At 37.0% G+C, this 22,182-nt stretch overlaps 1 protein-coding gene across 1 annotated transcript; it reads right to left on the reverse strand.

Annotated features, from left to right (window-relative positions):
* Positions 1 to 1,672: 1,672 nt before the first annotated feature.
* Positions 1,673 to 11,787, reverse strand: abhd15a (abhydrolase domain containing 15a). The gene is made up of 3 exons (XM_051862044.1): positions 10,437 to 11,787; positions 6,462 to 6,814; positions 1,673 to 3,333 (listed from the first exon to the last, which is right to left on the reverse strand). Exons 1-3 carry the CDS (start codon positions 10,935 to 10,937, stop codon positions 2,778 to 2,780), a joined length of 1,410 nt encoding a protein of 469 aa, XP_051718004.1. The 5' UTR covers positions 10,938 to 11,787; the 3' UTR covers positions 1,673 to 2,777.
* Between the last annotated feature and the right edge of the window lie 10,395 nt (positions 11,788 to 22,182).

Below are 22,182 nucleotides of genomic sequence, written 5' to 3' on the forward strand. Positions count from 1 at the left end.
AGGCAGTTCTGTAAATATCCTTGAATTTATCAATCAATGTGATGAACAGAGCGGCAGATTTTGATTATTACTTAGTAAACATTCTTGCTCTATTTATAATACAGGTTGTTTGACACTGTATGTATCAAAATATTCAAATTGAGTTTGCAGATTCAAACCATGGCAAAGTTGAATATTCGCCATGTGGTGTCACTGGTAGACAAGGTAAGAATTTATGACATATTAGGAGCTAATGTTATAATCTTAATGCTTGTAATGTATTAAGGCATACATAATCGAATAAATGTTTGGGTCTCAAAAGGGCAATTAAATTAGTGTGCTAATCAAAATGGTTGTCTTTTTGTCTCTAGTGCCCCTCAAGTGGAATGAAGACAAACTACAGTTCAAAAGTTTGGGGTCAGTAAGATTTTTTTTTAAAAGAAAGAAATATTTTTATTCAGCAAGAATGCATTAAATTGGCAAAAAATAAAAAAATAGTAGTAGTAAAGACTTTTATAACGTTACAAAATATTTCCATTTCAAATAAATGCTGCTCTTTTCAACTTTGTTAATCGAAGTATCCTGTAAAAAAAATGTATCATGGTTTCCACTAAAATATTAAGCAGCACAACTGTTTTCAATATTGATAATAATAAGAAATATTTCTTGAGCATCAAATCAGCATATTAAAATGATTTCTAAAGGATCTTTTGATAATGCGTAATGATGCTGGAAACTCAGCTTTGCTGGAATAAAATGCATTTTAAAATATATTCAAATAGAAAAGTTATTTTAAATTGTCATAATATTACATTTTTTACTGATAAATGCAGCATAGGTGAGCGTGAAAAAATCTGACCAACCCCAAACTTTAGAACAGTACTGTAGATGCCCATAAATGTCCAAAGAGTCATATTACTATCATACATTCATTAACAGAACATATATCAATGTATATTAAAAAATATTTTTGGTAACACTTTAGTATGGGGAACACATATAAACTATTAACTATGACTTTTCCCTCAATAAACTCCTAATTTACTGCTTATTAATAGTTAGTAAGATAGTTGTTAAGTTTAGGTATTGGGTAGGATTAAGAATGTAGAATAATGTCATGTAGAATAAGGCATTAATATGTGCTTAATAAGTACTAATAAACAGCCAATATTCTAGTAATATGCATGCTAATAACCAACTAGTTAAAAGACCCTAAAATAAAGTGTAACCATATTTTTTTCCAGGATGATACTAACTGGAAAACTGACATGATTTGATATATAGGTTAATTATGAAGAGTAAAGCCAGAGGAAGAGACCATTTTGAAGTGCCTATAGTTCTGTGCTGCCTATCAGCATGAGCGTCAGAGCTGGAGTCTGCAGAGACTGTCTCTTCTAATCATACCTCCTCTCTCTGAGCTCAGGCTCCAGGCTGATGTTATATTTGGGGCTGTCCAGTAAAAGCGTGATCATGCATCCAATGAACTGTGTGATTCCAGGATCAGATAGCATGGAGCTTTGTGACTAAATGCACTAAACGCTCACAAATGCTTCGGTTTTACAGTCACTTTTGTGAGTCTGCTCTCAGGAACAGCTGTGGGAGTAAACGAAATCCCCTTTTTCATGCAGTCTATTGCATAACCTATAATTCTGACATACCGTTTACAAACAAAAACCTGATTTACATACATTAATGTGTTTAGCTGAAACCCTTTAATTAAATCTCCCGTGTTCACACAGATAATTTAAACAAGAGGTTTGACACCATTTAGACATTACACATTTTTGAGATGGAGACAGAAAAGGCAGAAAACAAAAACAGTGGGGGGAATAAAATCAGTGTTGTAGTTGTGAAAATCTGCAGAGCTAGCTCCACCCTTGTCACCGGGAGACCAGTTTTTCCCTGAAACCTCAGAATGACGTCATAAGAAACCCCAGCAGTGCCGACTGACTCTTAACTCCTATTCCACAGGCTCCTTCTCTAAACGCAGACTGTCACTTTTCATTATTGTATGCACAGAATATACGTAGACTGTTTTAATATTCTCTACATTTTGGAATGAAGTGCTGAAACATGCATGAGGTATAGAAAAAAAAACATTTGGACCAATCCCTTTGAAAAAGACAAACACAACTTCAAGGCTTATTTATATACTGCCATTCAAAAAAAAAAAAAATCTGTATTGTTATCATTAAAAAAATATATAAACAAATTTGAGAAGCAAAACTGACAAAAGATATTAAGGCTTGTTTTTAGAGAATATATCTTGAATTAAGTTGATTTTCTGTTATTTTACTTTTTTAATTTTCTTTAGTTTAGCAAATTTTAACTATAAATCCTACCAAATTTAGTGAGCCAAAATGGGGTGAGAAATTTATTTCAGGATATCTAATTAAGTCTAATTATCTGAAACCAAAAAATACCTTATTTTAAAGATGTTAAAACATTTTTTTTACAAAAAAAAAAAAAAAAATACTGTTATAAATACTGAAAAGTTGACTGTCAAATTTTGAAACCATGATTCAGTAATATCATCTTTCTAAAGTCCTACTTCAGCTTTTAGCATTTTTCAGGACAAAAATCAAAGACATGCGCTGTCCATCTGTTGACAGTGGTAGTCCAATTCTAAATAGTCCTGAATGTAAACTGAGATATTTTGACTTGACTGCTGGTTTTCTTGGCTGCAGTGAACAGCAGATCAGACAATGGGTTCTAATTTATCATTTTCTGGCAGTGTTCTTTGCTATTTCAGTCTCTCCCAAATCCCAAACAAAGTAGGGGACCCTCTGAGCACATCATCATCTGGTGTAGGACCTCTGCCAGTTGTAAATGGCGTGAATGTTATGTGAGCAGACGGGCAGTCTTTTGCATGTGCTGACGCTGCGATGGCGGAAAGTCTTGCCAGCCCCGCTCACACCCCTCCGCCGGGCCGCCAGCTTGGCACGCTCCTCCGCGGCGAAGAAATCAGTGGTGGCGCGAAAGAACTCCAGTAAAGCCTGGTGGCTCCAGACGATCGGGCCCTCGTCTGATGTGGAGAAGCCACAGTGGCCTCCGTGGGCAGTCAAAAGCAGGAAGAAATGTGGATTGCTCTCAAAAAGCTCTAACGGTAGTGTGGCCTGGTCATCCCCTCGGATTGGGTCGTCCTGGCTGCACACACACAGCACAGGAATGGCCACTTCATCTATGTCCCTCAGAGGGTCGTTCCGCTCCCAATACGCCTCCCAGCTACCTGCTCCCTCCGCCGTCGCCCCTTTTAAGCCAGAATGACAGAACAGAGCCTCCTCCATTGCCTTCAAAGAGCAGCTGGAGAATAAGTTGTCTGTGTGGACAAGCTCCCCGAGCACAGTTTTGTACCTGCAGATGGGATTTAACACATTATCAAGTTTAATCATAATAGAGAAGAGCAGCAATGGAAGAGTTTTGTTATCATCATCGATTCGAGTTGCGACTAAGCAGGCAACCTGTTTAGACAGATCACAGAAATCAATAGCACTGGATACGCATCGCTAGTCGTTATGGCAACAGTATTGTATTTCAATTTGGATCACCCTGAGCTGATTTATTTTAGAAATACCTTATTGTGACCAATCCCTTTGAAAAAGACAACACAACTTTCATTTACATAAGCTAATTTGTATACTGTCATTCAATGGTAATTTTTATCATTAAACTGCCAAAAGATATAAAGACTAATATTCAAAGAATATATTTTAAATTAAGTTTTCCTTTACTTCCTCTTAAGAATATATATATATATATTCTTATTTATATGTATTTTCATAAATTTCTTTAGCCCACTGTCAAACTGTTTCTTCTTGTTGTTTTTTTTAAATTTCTTCTTCAAAATTGAGCAAAAAAAAAAAAAAAAAAAAAAAGATAAATGGGGTAAGAAACCTGATTCAATATATAATATCTAAAATCAAGTATTAATAAAAAATAAAAAAAAACTTGTTTTAAAGGGTTAGTTCACCCAAAAATGAAAATTCTGTCATTTATTACTCACGCTCATGCCGTTCCACACTCGTAAGACCTTCGTTAATCTTTGGAACGCAAATTGAGATATTTTTGTTTAAATCCGATGGCTCAGTAAGGCCTCCATAGCCAGCAATGACATTTCCTCTCTCAAGATCCATAAAGGTACTAAAAACATATTTAAATCAGTTCATGTGAGTACAGTGGTTCAATATTAATATTATAAAGCGACGAGAATATTTTTGGTGCGCCAAAAAAAACAAAATAACGAATTATTTAGTAATGGCCGATTTCAAAACACTGCTTCAGGAAGATTCGGAGCGTAATGAATCAGCGTGTCGAATCCGCAGTTCGGAGCGCCAAAGTCACGTGATTTCAGCAGTTTGGTGGTTTGACACGCGATCCGAATCATAATTCGACACACTGATTCATTACGCTCCGAATCTTCCTGAAGCAGTGTTTTGAAATCGGCCATCACTAAGTAAGTTGTTATTTTGTTTTTTTTGGCGCACCAAAAATATTCTCGTCGCTTTATAATATTAATATTGAACCACTGTACTCACATGAACTGATTTAAATATGTTTTTAGTACCTTTATGGATCTTGAGAGAGGAAATGTCATTGCTCCCTATGTAGGCCTCATGGAGCCATCGGATTTAAACAAAAATATCTTAATTTGTGTTCCGAAGATCAATGAAGGTCTTACGGGTGTAAAACGGCACGAGGGTGAGAAATTAATGACAGAATTTTCATTTTTGGGTGAACTAACCCTTTAAGGATGTTACTTTTTTTAACAAATATATTGCAGTGAAAGATTGCAGATGACGTAACATTTTGAAAACATGATTTGATAACATCAACTTTTAGTGTCCTAATTTTAACCTTTTTCTTGACAACTTTTTATCATGTTGATATATATTAGGGGTGTAACGGTACATGTATCCATCCCAAACTGTACGGTATGGACGTCATGGTTCGGTTCATGCAGTTAGACGACAAATACAGTCAGTCGCAGACGATCCACACTCCAATCCAGCAGGATGCGCGCGTTAATGCAACGCTATTTGCTAACTGCCACAATAGGAAAAAGCACAGAAGAAGAAGAACAGACAATCTAGATGCGTGTAATCTCTCAACCCGTGTTTCAACCGCGGAAAGACCAATAAAATAGCTTGAGAATAATATCTCACATAGCATTACATTTACCTCAGGAAAGTCATTTAGTGTCCACAGCATGTTAGTTCATTAGAGGGGAACATTTCATTAAATATAGGCACTATATTAGCTTATATATATTCGTTATATTTACTTAACCTGTTAGTAATGTCTTAATTATTTTGTATGTTTAAATAAATTTGTCATGAAAACAAGTTATGACAGTAACTGTGTAATTGATTATATGTCAAAAATGAATTAGAGTAAAGGTGCGGTCACACTGCACTTTTCGTTCCATTGACTTCCATTCAAACGCATGCGACTGCGTCAGACCGGAAACGCAAGCTAATGCGAAATTTTTCGCACTAGCTTGCGTTCCAAAGTTCAAGTTTGTTGAACTCTGACCTGCGAATTCGCATCACGTGAAGATGTGCGACCAGTAGAAGATCGATTCATCATGGCATGACCTCTTGGCTGAATTAAAAGAATTATATTTTTGCAGTAAAGTCGAGTAGGTTCTATATTTTTACATTTTGAATGTATTACTTTAAGTTATATGTTGAATTCATGTTTATAAAAAAGACGCTGTAGACCGTGACGTCATATCACAACCGTTACAGAATCCGAAGAAATTTTGCACGTTCAAAGTCTAGCGTGACCGCGGCTTAATAATTTTATAGTTAGATTTAGAAGTTAATGCAAAACTTGCCTTGTGTGCAATTTACATGTTTTTTTATTTGAGTGTTGATTATTGTATCTAAAAATAAATAGTAACTGAATTTAATAGTTTGGGCTCTGTTGTTAATTGTAATATTTAATATTATAGTAATGTGCCAGAAAGGGCTCCCTGTAGTCTACATTCTACAGCATTAGCTGAGATAGATTTTTTTTTTTATCCTTAAGAAAATGTTAATTATATTTGAGTTGGAGAGACACAATTTGTTCAGTAAACCACTGTTTAAAAAGAAGCAATTGTGTTTAGTTTTCTCCCCCTTGCTGTACCGAACCATGACTTCAATACAGAGGTACGTACCATACCGTCATGTTTGTGTACTGTTACGCTCCTAATATATACATTTATAAATTTTATACTTGAATGTGAACGATTTTTTACATTTAGTATATTTGATATGTGCTGTGTATTGTGTATTTTTATTGTACAAGCTACTGGATGCCTTGAATTTCCTTCGGGATTAATAAAGTAAAAAATCTAATTAAATCAAAATGTTTCAGCATCCTCAAAGATAGGTACTATCCATCTGCTGAAAGTGGTCATCCAATTCTAAATAGTACTGAATGTAAACAGAGATATTTTGAGGAAACTGAGAGGAACAACATCCTCCCTATAACCCTACCTGCTGAGGCAGATTTTTTGGTAAAGCAGGAGTGCCCAGTGGAACGGCCAGGTCGGGCCGCTCTCAAACCAGCTCTGGCAGCGGAAAACAGGAGACAGGCAGGCCGCAGCAGTCACATAGCTGGAGGAGCCGCACTCGCCCAAGTAGGACAGGAGGAGTCCTGAACCAGTGCTCTCGCTCACGGCGTAGATCTGGCCCGCCGGCTGCCGGTACCGAATGTAGCGCACCGCTTCCCGCAGGTCGGTCGGATCGCCGAACTGCTGCAGCTTGACAGTACAGAGCGGCGTCCCGTTCTGACTCCGGCGGTTGAAGATCACAGGAAGGTAGCCGTGACTCAGAGCTGCCTCACAGAGCTGAGGAGAAGAAAACAGAAACGGTCACATGCCAGATACAGCACACAGGGGTCATACTTGTGCACATAAACAGAGATGTTTTGCTTGAGTCTTGTCCACACCTGTAATAAGTAGTCTTGGGTTAAAGTAAAAATAAATATTCTAAACTATACACATTTCACTTCATTTTGAAGTGAAACTTTCTGTTAAACATTATACACAGTATATAATATATATATATATATATATATATATATGTGTGCATGCTACCATAATATGGTCATTGCTACCCGGTAGTTTTGTTTGTTGCCGACTTGTGTTAATATCAGGGTTGTGTTAAATTCTGTTACTCGATGGAAGCAACACTGACGCCAAATTCCTCAAGTTTCACAAGTCTGAAGAATCCTTATAAACAAACAATCCATCAGAGTGCAAACTATTTACACAATTTCTCATTTTTATATAATCTTTGAGTGAGATAAAGGTAAATATATTTAGCTTGAGCTGTAAATACCCCCCAAACTGCTTAATTAATGATGATTTTATTGTTACATAGAAGTAATATTTCATATTTTTAGTATTAAAAAAGAAGTAAACAAGATGGAGTTGAAAAGGCACTGCTTGATAAAATTCTATACCATGTTGAATAAAATCAAATAAAAAACACACTAAAAAATTAAATCAATCTTTTTAAATCCTTAGTTGAATTTAGGCATCACAACATTATAATGTACAGTATGAAAACTTAATAGTTATTTTGAAATTTGCTAAAGATTACAATTGACAGTGTTAAGTTTATTTATTTTTTTTTTTTTTAACTTTAAGTGAGCATTAGATTATGGCAAAAATAATAATAGAAATAATGAAACTGAACGTGCACAATTAAATACCCCTGCCCCCCTCCCCCTATAAAAAAAATGATACCGATATATTGTGCATACTGTAACTAAAAATTAGGGTTTCAAATCTAGCCAAGCGTAAAGTCCAAAGTGTATTTCACGTTTTACGCGTATGCGAGGGTAAGCGTACAGTGCGCGTGATGCGAATTTAGTCATCAGAATAGTACGCACGTACTGTACGCGCATTTTTGTAACCGTGCGTACTTGTACTCGCACGTGCGCATTTAATTTTTTGCAGTAATTACTTTATCAACAAGGTGGCAGCCGTGCCCTGGGGGGCGTCGATTCACAAGGTAGTCAGAGAAAAACTGCATAAACAGAACAGATCAGAACGCATGCGAGCTACAGCGACGATGGAGGCCTACGTATACGAGAGATTGTGTGAAGAGGTTAGAAAGTACCCTCATTTGTACAACTCTAGCATGAAAGAATACAAATATGTTTACATGGGTTGTAACTCGTGGCGAGAGATTGCTCAAAACTGCGCATGCGTCGAGTCAAATGAAGTAATGAGTCAAATGAAGTATACTTTCCAAGGCTGTGCATTCGACTGTGCGCGTACACTAGCATACGTGTAAGAAAACAAAAATACACCCATGGCTTAAGTGTGCTGGTGTTTTTCACAATGACTTGTAGTGTGCTCATTCCTCTTTTCCCTATTACTTCCTGTCATCTCGCCTTCTCTTACTATGAACAAAATTGCAAAAAGACCAAACACATCAGCAATTCCTCTATTTTATTCTTGATGGCAAATGACATCAGGCCAAGATGCAAACGAATATGACTTAATGTAGAAACAGGATCTACCCAAGCACACCACAGTATTTTCATGTTCCTTACTTACGTCAATTCCCTGAACAGCCAGGAAACACTGCTTTGCGATGTGCAAATTGGGTGCAGCCTCTTGCTTAGTGTGCTATGATCACAGCTTAAATAACATTCCTCTGAAACACTTGAAAACTGGAGTGGACTAGAATTCAACCCCAACCAAACTCTTAAAATGTTTCTATTTGAACATATAGACTTACATACAACCGTGAAACAGACACTGCCAAACCTATAAAACTAAAAGGGAACCATATGCATCACTTTATTGTTCTGTAAAAAAAAAAAAAGAAGAAGAAGAAGCTGGATCTGGACTAATTTAAATGCAGTTACTGTAACAGTCAGTCTAATCATGGCCAAGTGTCAAATATATAGTTTTTCCACACTCACAAAATGCACATCCCACTGGTTCCAAAATGGGTTTTTCGCAGCAATGCCATAGAAGAACCATTTTTGGTTCCCCAAACAACATTTCAGTGAGTTTTTTGCTTTTTTCTTAGTGTGAAGAACTATTTAATAATCTAGAGAACTCTTTTCCACTATAAAGAACCTTTCGTGCACAGAAAAAGGTTCCATGGATGTTAAAGGTTCTTCATGGAACCATCAATGCCAATAAAGAATGCAGTGCTTTGACTTTTATATGCCTCTTATCTGTCTACAAAGATATCTTCACCATCACTGTTCTCAGTCATGCTCTACACAAAAAGGAGAAGTAGAAGAGCCTGCTGCTAACACATTGATTATATTCTCCACAATGCACAGCTAACAAAGTTCTGGTGAGCACAGAGTACATTTCTTCAGGAATCATCCATGATGGGAGTGTGAATCTAATGAATTTACTTAAAGTTGCCTGAAGCTTTAGGTCTGGAACATGGAGTGTGCTCCAAATTGGCTGAGGAGGAATGACTCACTTCTGACTCTGCTATCAAGAGTCAGAGAGAGGCTCTATCATGCAAATAGCCAGAAATATAAGTCATGCAGCATCTTCATTTTAATGCAAAACAGTCAAGAGTATTCACTTCACCTGTACTGTACCCCAGTTTCATACTGTATTCCTTGCCTCTGGGAAGTAATACATTTTATTGTTTTAGTTTGTTTTCTGTTAATTTCAGAAAATAATAAATACATTTTTTACTCAACGTACATTTATTGAACTCTTTCCATACAGTAACAATGTTTCTCCTGTCTTTTAAATATAACCCTACAGAATGCTTTTATCCTGGACAGTATATGTGGATGATTAAACGGTTTCACATGTAAGCCAAACACATTTTTAGAGGCATCACCTGTTTGTTTGGCACCACATGTACATGCACATTTAGCTGCCTGGGCCAGCCTGAAAAATAATTTGTGTGTGTGTGTTTATATAAGCACAATTTTTGAAACCACTTTTCCGTCTTTCCTCATTCAAGTAGACAGAAATTTGGAATTTTTCAAAATTCAAAAGCTACTATTAAAAAAACCCCAGGTGAATTAGCTTTCTGTATTGGCCTACAAATTGACGTCACAACAGAAAAGATATATAAAGGTGTTTAGGAAACTGCTGTAAACATTTTTGTTGCTATGTAGTGTTTTAGGTGAAAATTACATCCAGTGGGTCTTTAGCCTCATTATATCCTATAATGGCAAAAAATATAAATACCTTTTAGACATATTCGCTTCATAAATTTACAAAGCTGCATAGCACATTGAAAGGTCAAAGGTGAAAGGCTCTAATTGGTTCTATAAATATGAGTCATAAGACACTTAAAAAAAGATTTGTATACATATAAACACACACACACACAGTATGTATGTATATATATATATATGCGGTATTATAAATTGTTAGTCTGTTTTCGATATAAACGATATGGTATTTATATAGTGTCCTACTCTTTACTCTAAAAAAAAAAAAAAAGATCCAAAAAGACAAATACCTTTAGCACATTCCTGGTGATTTTCCCAAAAGAGTTGGGAATGATAAGAAGAACTGGACTTGTGGAATTACTGGAAGTCCTGCGCCTCTTGTGATGTGCTGCACCAACAACAGCCCAGTCTAACGACACGAGTCCATCATCACTCAACTGCAAATGATCTCGGATGAAATGCACAGGACAGTCAAACGGCCACAAAGCGCCGTAAACAGTTTGTAAAGACGAACTCATTCGCCAGTTCCATTTTGGTATCGATAAAGACTTGCAAAAAGTCATGCAATGTTTGAGAAGGTAGTTTGCCAGTGCAGAGGGCTTGCATATCAATGCGACTGTGGCTGATTCACCTTGTCCCTCTAGTTTCGAGTCGCATCTCTCCGCGGGTCTTTTGCTCTCGCGCCGTGGAAGCAGCAGCGTGGAGTGACTCTCTGCTCCAAAACACTTCACCACTGGCCAGAGTATGGCCATTAAAATCATAAAACAAGCAGCACCAATCCATTCCAGCATTTGAACGGCTTCTAAGGCTGCACAAATAGCCTACCTCCAAAAGCTTCCGATGTTGTCTTCAAAAAACAAACCCTACCAAATCACATAAGCTAGTCAGTTCAGTGTTAATTGAGATCACACTGCACAGGTAGCCTAAAAATGAATGCAACCTCTGGTCGCGAGAATTTAAACTTTAAAGTTTTGAGGCAGGATGTTTTTTATCATCATATCCAACAATTCGTCGCTGTTCTCCAGATAGTACGTTTTCCCGTTATCAAAATTTATGTCAGAAGAATGAGGTTTGTTGCCGCCATAGTTCAAAATGAAGCTGCCTCCTCTCTTTGTGCTCCGTCTGATTATGCAATAGCTCCACTTTCGCAGTCAACTCTTCACCTGCATCCGCCTGTCAGACTCATGCAGCGCGTCTTGTGGCATTTTGTCCTCATTTCAGTGGTGTGCCACAGAACTGCTATTGTATTTGATTGTCAGATAGTTTTCTGTGTAGAGTCGCATCACACACTGGCTCGAGTCCGTGAATCATCCCTGTTGTAGACTAGAGAAGGAACGCCCTCTCCAGAAGATATTATTCATCTGCAAGATACTTTTAAGGCTGATGCAGTAATAAAACGGACTTACTTCTTTTAACCATGTTTCATAACAGATATTGTTGCTCATTAAAAGCCTAAATGCTTCATTAGCATTTAAACAAATTCAACTCTTCTACGTAGTTTAAAGTTTTACACCAAAAAAATGAACAGCACTCAAAAAAAAATTAAAAAAAACATTAAAATGAAATGAAAACTAAATATATCGGTCATCTAAAGCCGTTTTACTCTACATGGAGCGGGTCGCCCCCTCATGGGTGTCGCTATGTTGACATCACGTGATCAGCCGTTTCACGCAATTGAGTTACTATTACTAATAATGTTTATTTTTATTTTTAGCACTTTTAGCCAGTGTTAAAATGTTTTACAGAACATAAAAATCTAAACAAAGCAAGCAAATGTAACAATATAACAAACACAATATGCATATACAGACACAATGATATGACAAAACCGCTCCACTTCACAAATCAAGGACAAATGCTGTGACATCAAAGACAAATTGAAAGAAGTAGGCACACTGCTTAAATGCATTTAATATCCACAGAATCATCTTATATTCATATTATATAAATATATTAGCTTTATGTGTGTCTTTAATGCGTTTAAAGGTAGTCTGATCCTTCTTAAAAAAGTAGCAGAGAATTCAGTTTTTGTAACTGCATTATGGCTGAATGTATGAGTGTGAATGAGTGTGAGTGTGTGTGTGTGTGTGTGTGTGTGGGGGGGGGGGGGGGGGGGGTTCACAACTCTAGCTGGGTGTGTTGCACACTGCTGGCACCACTTGAGCTATTGTTTTCAGTGTATTCTTAATACCTTCAGAATAGACACTGAAATGGTCCCATTAATGCAGCACGTTTTATATATAGTGGTACAAACCAAGCATCAAGATTACAGGGACCATGTGACATTAAGCTTTGTTTCTTTGACATTAAGGCTTAAGCTGGATTTCTACACGCAACAAAATCTGTTTCCTCTCACATTTAACTTGGTCACTCCAGCGTGATTGCTGCTTTCATGTGGAACAGGGTAAATATGGATTGGGGATTATACTGTATTGTGTGGTGAATTGTTATGAGATGGAGAGATTGGGTCAAGGTGCATATGGGGAGCTGTCTGTCTGAAACATATCTTTCATTTTCTATTTAAAGAGGCCATTTTATGCCCTTTTACAAAGTCTTGATTTCGTTTTTGGTGTCTACTAGAATAGGTTTTTATGCTTGAATGTTAAAAAAACACATTATTTTTCACATATGTTGCATTGTTGCAGCACCTCTCTTCATAGTCTGTCTGTAACACTCTGTTTAGCTCCTGTATATGAAGCCCCTCCTTCTGAAAAGCGCAATGTGCTCTGATTGATTGACTGGATTGGTCAACTGCTTCGAGCGTGTTTTGAAAATGCTATGCCCCTTACAATAAACGTTTTAGATCCGGGGTAGAAAAAAAACAGCATCTTTTGGACATGGCGACAACACACTACTAACGTAACTCAACCAGGCCTCGGCCAGTACTTTTTGCATATGCCTTGGGCGGGAATTATTTAAATGAGGAATATTGTGACTTATATGAAGAAAACTCGAGACTACCATTGAGGCGCTTCAGGCGTTAATCATTCAGAAACAGTGATTACTGATATAGAGAAAAAGGTCACTTCCTTTAGTTGGACTTTGTGCTTTGTAATTGCAGACCTTTTCTATGCTCAAACAGCAATATTACACACTAAAGAAAGCTGAAAAAAGCATAGCATAATCCTCTTTAAGGCACAGAACTCCAAGTCTTACCTGGAGAAAATGCTTTCCATGTTTTGTTGTTGGGTCCAAACAAATTGCACTATATTGGCATACATTTATTTGTCACTTAGAAATATTCAACCCAGTGTTTGCTCCATCTGTACAAAATGATCACATTTTCAATGTCATGCTTATTTTGGACATGCACAGTTCACAGTATTTCTAATAAATTCCACTTTCTGATTTTAAGGAAATTTTTATTTACTTTTTGTATAATAAACGATTTTAGTGTGTATGTCCAGTGTAAAAACTGGATCCTGAAGCAAAATCAGTTGAGAACCAAGACCTCAAGGGAGTCAGGCAGGATATACAAAAATATTGTATTTTGGGAATGCACTGCAGGTATATTATACAAGTTTTTCCACAAGTGTCACACCCACACAGGATTCAATGACAATGAAAGTGTCCCTTTGCTATGCAGGAAATGTCTCAGAATAATCTTTGAAAAAGAAAAGACCGCCTCTGATTGCCTTGGGTGGACAGTGAGGAAACAACGGATTCAAATGACAAATGGGGGAAAGGTTTTTGTACAGCCATGACCTTCAGGGCACAAATCCAGCTGTCTGAACACTTTGTAGAGGCCTGACTGTATCACATTCTCTTTTGTGCCTACTCGCCCTCCCTTATGATTCTGATCTCCCTTGTATGTGATTGTGATAACACACACCTGCACTCACTGGGCCATATAAATATGATGAAAGCCTTCTATACTAATGTTTTTCCACTGCCACTGCCCATTAATGGAGCTGGGAAGGGCTTGTCTATATCTGGCCCCTTCCCCTGAGTGCTGATTCCAACTGAAATACTAAAATTGAATCTAAGCCTACATAATGGCTTGAATTATAGAGAAAGTCCCACCACATACATTATAAATAAGAAATCTCCTGCACAGGCAGCTGATCGTTCAGCAAAGTCATGCAGATTTAATTTACAGTGAGTTGAACCTGAACTAAAGAAACATTCAATCTTTATGAAAATGAAATTAAAACATACTGAGTCAACAGAAATGTTTGCTTTAGTGCACAGTGCTTAGAAAAAAAATGAAAGAGTCCATACACAGAGAAAGGAGGGGGTTCAGTTTGGATTTAACCAACCAGTGTCACTACTTTATTTTATTTTTATTTTTATTTATATTTATTTATTTATTTTAGACAATCTAGAAAATAAAGATGCCAAAATGAATAAAGAAATGAAAAAAAAAAGAATAAAAATAAAGAAGTAAAAATAAAAAATAAATAATAGAAATAATAACAGATCAAATTATTAAAAAGTAAAATTATAATAAGTAAAAGATACATATAGATAAATTATTTAGCAGCTAAGTAATATCACAGGTGGTGCATATTGACATTTTCATTTAGCTATATATATATACATTCTCTATATTAGTAGTAATATATATATATATATATATATATATATATATACAGGTGCTGGTCATATAATTAGAATATCATCAAAAAGTTGATTTATTTCACTAATTCCATTCAAAAAGTGAAACTTGTATATTATATTCATTCATTACACACAGACTGATATATTTCAAATGTTTATTTCTTTTAATTTTGATGATTATAACTGACAACTAAGGAAAATCCCAAATTCAGTATCTCAGAAAATTAGAATATTGTGAAAAGGTTCAATATTGAAGACAACTGGTGCCACACTCTAATCAGCTAATTAACTCAAAACACCTGCAAAGGTGAAAAATGGTCTCTCAGTCTAGTTCTGTAGGCTACACAATCATGGGGAAGACTGCTGACTTGACAGTTGTCCAAAAGACAACCATTGACACCTTGCACAAGGAGGGCAAGACACAAAAGGTCATTGCAAAAGAGGCTGGCTGTTCACAGAGCTCTGTGTCCAAGCACATTAATAGAGAGGTGAAGGGAAGGAAAAGATGTGGTAGAAAAAAGTGTACAAGCAATAGGGATAACAGCACCCTGGAAAGGACTGTGAAACAAAACCCATTCAAAAATGTGGGGGAGATTAACAAAGAGTGGACTGCAGCTGGAGTCAGTGCTTCAAGAACCACTACGCACAGACGTATGCAAGACATGGGTTTCAGCTGTCGCATTCCTTGTGTCAAGCCACTCTTGAACAACAGACAGCGTCAGAAGCGTCTCGCCTGGGCTAAAGACAAAAAGGACTGGACTGCTGCTGAGTGGTCCAAAGTTATGTTCTCTGATGAAAGTAAATTTTGCATTTCCTTTGGAAATCAGGGTCCCAGAGTCTGGAGGAAGAGAGGAGAGGCACACAGTCCACGTTGCTTGAGGTCCAGTGTAAAGTTTCCACAGTCAGTGATGGTTTGGGGTGCCATGTCATCTGCTGGTGTTGGTCCACTGTGTTTTCTGAGGTCCAAGGTCAACGCAGCCGTATACCAGGAAGTTTTAGAGCACTTCATGCTTCCTGCTGCTGACCAACTTTATGGAGATGCAGATTTAATTTTCCAAAAGGACTTGGCACCTGCACACAGTGCCAAAGCTACCAGTACCTGGTTTAAGGACCATGGTATCCCTGTTCTTAATTGGCCAGCAAACTCGCCTGACCTTAACCCCATAGAAAATCTATGGGGTATTGTGAAGAGGAAGATGCGATATGCCAGACCCAACAATGCAGAAGAGCTGAAGGCCACTATCAGAGCAACCTGGGCTCTTATAACACCTAAGCAGTGCCACAGACTGATCGACTCCATGCCACGCCGCATTGCTGCAGTAATTCAGGCAAAAGGAGCCCCAACTAAGTATTGAGTGCTGTACATGCTCATACTTTTCATGTTCATACTTTTCAGTTGGCCAAGATTTCTAAAAATCCTTTCTTTGTATTGGTCTTAAGTAATATTCTAATTTTCTGAGATACTGAATTTGGGATTTTCTTTGTTGTCAGTTATAATCATCAAAATTAAAAGAAATAAACATTTGAAATATATCAGTCTGTGTGTAATGAATGGATATAATATACAAGTTTCACTTTTTGAACGGAATTAGTGAAATAAATCAACTTTTTGATGATATTCTAATTATATGACCAGCACCTGTATATATGTATGTTTTGTCGAGTATCCTCATAAGAGCAGCCTTGAATGAGTTAAATAAAGTCTTAAACGAAAGTAAAGAGTTGTGAGAAAGTGTGGAGATCCGCGTCATGTGCACCAGCGGCAGCTCTAAAGTGACAGCAGCCAAAGTCCATCATTGAAGGTAATCAAACAACAAAGGTAACAGAGAAAATTACTCACTGCTCTTAACTAAAGAACTTTTGTAGCTTTAATAATGATTAATTTATATTTAATTTAGGCTATAAATTATGCAGTGCAGACTGTTTGATAACTTTATTCAATTTCTGTATTTTTCCTATCTGTTAGACAGGTAGGAAGGGCACAGGTAAATATGACATTTATTATGTGTTTATGTGAGGATTGGTCTAAGTTCACTTAAATTAAAAGTTGTTATATTTTTGAAGCCTAAAAAATGATAGCTTTCAATTACACTGTAATGTTGAATGGCTATAATTCATGTTTAAAATTAGGGCGAAAAAATCAATTTCATCGAGACATCAGTAGCTGTATTAGTATCAGTGATTAAAATATACTATCTTTATGTTGTTTCTTTATGTTGTTTTAATTAGGAGATTAACTGTGAAATTATTACATTATAAAATATATTAACAACGTATAAAAACTGTTTTTAATTGCGATTAATCACGATCCAATCCAAGAAAAATGTGTGATTAATCTAGTTAATTTTTTTAATTGATTGACAGCACTAATACATATCACTAATACAGTATTGATACATATCAATACTGAAATATCTGAAACGCTTCCAAAACTTTCCGCAGACAAGATACACGATACCAGCTGCTTTCTCGCTCTCTCATCTCAACACACAAACCCGCCTTCCCTCACTCACTCGTTTCATTTGCTCCAAATGAATGTTGTTGGTATTACAAGGCTTGAATTTTGGCATGGGATTGCGTGTATTGCGGATAATTTTATTCATTCCCGCAGATTTTGTGCTCAAACCCCAAAGTGCGCAAGCATAAAGCCACTTCTCAGTACTAAATTGAGTTGTTTTTTTTTGCTGCTTATTGTGTTTAAACAGCCAAATACACGCATGTGTAACAAAACGCATGTGTAATAGTATATTGGATCCGTGCGTCAGGTCTTAAAGTGACAGCAGCCTAATATACCTGCTGCCAAATTTTAAAGGGTTAGTTCACCCAAAAATGAAAATTCTATCATTAATTACTCACCCTGATGTAGTTCCACACCCATAAGACCTTCGTTCATCTTAGGAACACAAATTAAGATATTTTTGATGAAATCCGATGGCTCAGTGAGGCCTCTATTCCCAGCAAGAAAACTGACACTTTCAAATGCCCAGAAAGCTACTAAAAACATATTTAAAACAGTTCATGTGACTACAGTGGTTCTACCTTAATATTATAAAGCGACAAGAATACTTTTTGTGCACCAAAATAAATAAATAAACAAACAAAACACTGCTTTGAATCTTTTGTTTAGAATCAGCGGTTCGGAGCCCCAAAGTCACGTGATTTCAGCAGTTTGTCAGTTTGACACGCGATCCGAACCGCTGATTCAAAACAAAAGATTCGATGCAGTGTTTTGAAATCGGCCATTACTAGATATTGTTGAAGTCGTTATTTATTTATTTATTTATTTTTTTGGCGCACAAAAAGTAGTCGCTTTATAATATTAAGGTTGAACAACTGTACTCACATGAACTGTTTTAAATATGTTTTTAGTTCCTTTCTGGGGTGTTAAGGGTGTACTCACACTAGGCACGGTTGCCTTGAACCAAGCCCGAGCGCGATTGTCCCCCCTCCCATCCCCCGCTGGCCTACACTCACATGGCACTTAACGTTCCGGGCCGGAGCACGCTTATGTCATATAGGATGCAACTTTTTGAATGGAAGAAAACAGGAAGAAATATATATTATCATTTAAGCCGCGCATCGATTTTCACTTGCACGTATCAGAGGATTACAAAGACAGCTGACATTAATGGAGGAATTTGCAGCTTTACTCGCAAACTACAATTCTTCTTCATCAAAGGTGAGAAGCAGACCCGTAATAAACCCACATACACTCGAATTAATTACATGAATTGATAAGTGTACTATCAAAGTAGTAAAAAAGATGTTTGCCGTTGTAATGATGACAGTAGTGCACACAAAAGTAGCAGCTGTTCCGTGCTCTGGCGCGGTTAGCGCTCACACTGCATGTGAACCGCGCTCGAGCCCAACCAAACCGTGCTCTGGCCCACCTCTTCCAAGCGGGCCAGGGCCGGCTAAACGAACCGCGCCCGGGCAGTGTTTTGAATGAACGAAGGTCTTACGGGTGTAGAACGACATGAGGGTGAGTAATTAATGACATTATTTTCATTTTTGGCTGAACTAACCCTTTAATATTATATTAATAATATTGCTGAGTGGCTAGTAACTTTGGAAAACCACTAGCCAGTGGCTGGTGAGCATACAGTAATGTATATATACACCCTTTCTCCCTCTTAATCACTGTGGTAACTCAAACCCATGACACTAGTATACAGTACATGCACATGCCATAAATCATTTAAGTGTCTGAGCACCATCATTATAGTAAACAATGAGTTATATCCATTCTTCCACTCATATATCACACAGCCGACATGCTACAAATGTTTATACATGTTATGAAGAGCTGAAGAAGCTCGTAAATTAGAAGAAGAGATAGGATACATCTGCCGTCTTCTTCTGGTTGTTCATACCCTGAACCCGTCTGATCATAGACACTGTGACGTCAACCATCAGATGCACACGGTTGCTTTAGAGGAATGTAAATAAACATATCCAGATGATAAGCTGAAACCTCTATTCTGACCCACTGCACTGCAGGCCTTGTTCTAACTGAAGGTTGCAGAAATGTTTAGAATGCAGCAGTGCTGCCAGCTCTCATTAAACTGTCTGTAAAGGTCTTGTTATGGCAGAACTGTAGAGCAGGGACAGGCCCTCTTTGTTGCGGTGGGTTTGCAGACACGTTGCAGTGTTAACCGTCTTTAGGTGAATCTCACTGTGGCGTGTGAGGTATTTAAACACTTGACCACATCCTCCTTTGTGCTCTTCCTCATACACTTCCTGTTTTAAAGGACCATACAGGTGCACTAAAGTTTCTAAGGGTCTGCACTTCTGTAATCACTGGGTGTTGCGATGTAAAAAATGTGAACTTGTTCAAAGTAAAGTTGCCGTGTGTTCGTTTTTACAGTATTTGTTTACTCATTAATAGAGTTTTATAATCCTATGTGCAGATACAGGCCTCAGTTTAATTCATTCCTCCAACTGCATGAATATTCTCACTTGTGATAGACGTGCACAGAATCTAATGACCATGAGCTTCTGTACATGTCGCCTGAGCAGCAATAAACAGACATCAAAGAAATGCAAGAAATACTTGAAATGGGAGATTAAATGGAGATTCATGTATTTTCTTGTGTAAATAGCATGAGGTTTACAGGTACTAAATAAGTTCCTATTGAAGATGACATGCTATAGGATGGATCTTACTGTAACTGTCTTTCCTCTAGCAATGCTAGCTAAGGTACTGCAGACAGCTGTTTTGTAAAGGTACTGTGGTTCAGATCTCCATGGCGACCAAAGACATAGAGCATCAGCAAAAAGCAGAGCGGATGTTTTCAGATGCTGGCATTTATGGGGGATTTAAACAGTCACAAAATGTCAGCAGTCAAGGAGACTGATTGCAGACTATAAAGGGAGTGATTAGCAGTGTCGGTCGAAGTACTTAAATACTGTAATTGAGTTAAAGTACTGATACTTTTACTTCAGTGTTAAAAGTTAAGTACTCTTTTCAAATTAAAGTTAATTAAAATTACGTAAGTATGTACGTACTTAAGTATGAAAAGTCAAAGTACTTATGTACTAGGAGCCCCGTGTGTTTTGTTTTGTTTCGTTCTGTTAGTTCATTTGTGTTTTAGTTTGGTTTTGGTCTGTTCCTGTTTCCCTGTGTTCCCTGTTTGGTTGACCTAGTTCCCTAGTGTGTGCCATTTTGTTTTCATAGTTACTGATTAGTTTCACCTGCATTTCATTTAGCTTCCTTTGTTTACTCTGTGTGTATAAGTTGTGTTATAAGTAAGGGGCTGTTTACACAACACCGTTTTCAACTAAAATGGAAAACTTTTTATGCGTTTTGGCCATTCATTTACATGACAACAGCGTTTTGGGGGCCTGAAAATGGGTTTCAAAGTGCAAGTTTTTGAAAACGATACCGTTATCATTGTTGATTTATTTATCTTATGTTACTGTACTTATTTACTTCAATATAATTCAAATTTGATATTGTAATATACAGTCTAAAAAAAATAACTGTAAAAAAAGAAACAAATTTACACAGTAAAATACTGTTTTCCATTGAAACAGTAATATACCATAAAACAATGCATTCTGGGTAATATTATTTGTTGTTTTAGAGAAAGTAGCCTATGGCTCCGTCCGAAATCGCGTACTGTTGAGTAGGTACTACATTTAAATTTAAAGGTGACCTATTATGCCCCCTTTTACAAGATGTAAAATGAGTCTCATGATGTCCCCGGAATGTGTATGTGACGTTTTAGCTCAAAATACCCCACAGATCATTTTTTATAGCATGTTAAAATTGCCAAAAACGCGCTGTTTCAGTGTGTGCCCTTTAAATGCAAATGAGCTGCTGCGCTGGCCTAAGAGGGCGGAGCTTCAAGAGCTCATTCTCCCCTGTCAGGATTCAGTCAGGACCGGGTGTGCCTCTTACGTCCTGAAAAGTGAAGCTGCGGTCTCTTTGATCGCCCCCTGGTGGCTGGATGCAGTACAGGTCATAAACCAAAACAAAGTCAAAACAAAAAAATAAATTACGCTTCAAATAAAATTTTCTGAAAGATGGTTTTGAACATTTAAGGTAGTTGTTATCACGCTGATATATTCAATTGTTCGTTTTTGTGATAAGTTTGATTTTAGCTAGCAATTTGATGCTATAGAAATGGGGCGTGTCGTTGTGATTGACAGTTGTGACTGACAGCTTCTCTGAGGACTGTTGGAGCTTTGAGGGGAGATTGAAGATATATAACTAACTAATAATTTTCGATTTCTGTGTTATTTCACACCAACAAAATGTGTTGTTCAGCAGTAAACTGTACTAACCGACCTACAGGATCTGACGGATCACTGAACTTTTTTTGGTAATGTTAAACGTGGGCTTTATAAGCGAATTAATAAATGTTATTAGTTAAGATAACACGCCTAACGTTAGCCATGTTGGGAAAAAGCAGGTGATCGTTATCTGGCAGTCACTAATTATTTTTATGGGTATAAAATAATAATTAGCAGGACAAAACTAATGATAGCCTACTCTAATTAATTATAGAGCACTATCTACAGCAATCGATCTCCTGTAACGTTAGTTCAACTTTATTTAAAATGGCAGGATTGTTTCTGACATTTTAGAGTTGTTTCTAGTGGCATATTATATTGAGTTTATCTACTGAATTTGCTGTTTCAAAAATATTATTGCTCTAGAAACAGAATAGCCTATTATTTTATAGGTAGAATTTTAAATTATGTATGATTTATATAGCCTATTTAAAATACATCAATGATGACGCAGTCGTCTGGGCGGAAGTTTGATACCGCGACTCCACCTCCACTATATTAGTACAAGCCAGTTTACCGATGAGTTTTATAACGTTTATTGTACTTCACACAAAAGATGAAGCGTCTGTTTCCACTATAGAAAATCACTGTAAGAGCTTAATAAAAAAGTGCAAGTGTGCATTAAAATATTATCCATAAACTCTCTCTCTCCCTTGCATTATCATCAAGATACACAGC

The sequence above is a fragment of the Ctenopharyngodon idella genome, chromosome 15 (assembly GCF_019924925.1).
Source record: "Ctenopharyngodon idella isolate HZGC_01 chromosome 15, HZGC01, whole genome shotgun sequence".
NCBI classification, from domain to species: domain Eukaryota; kingdom Metazoa; phylum Chordata; class Actinopteri; order Cypriniformes; family Xenocyprididae; genus Ctenopharyngodon; species Ctenopharyngodon idella.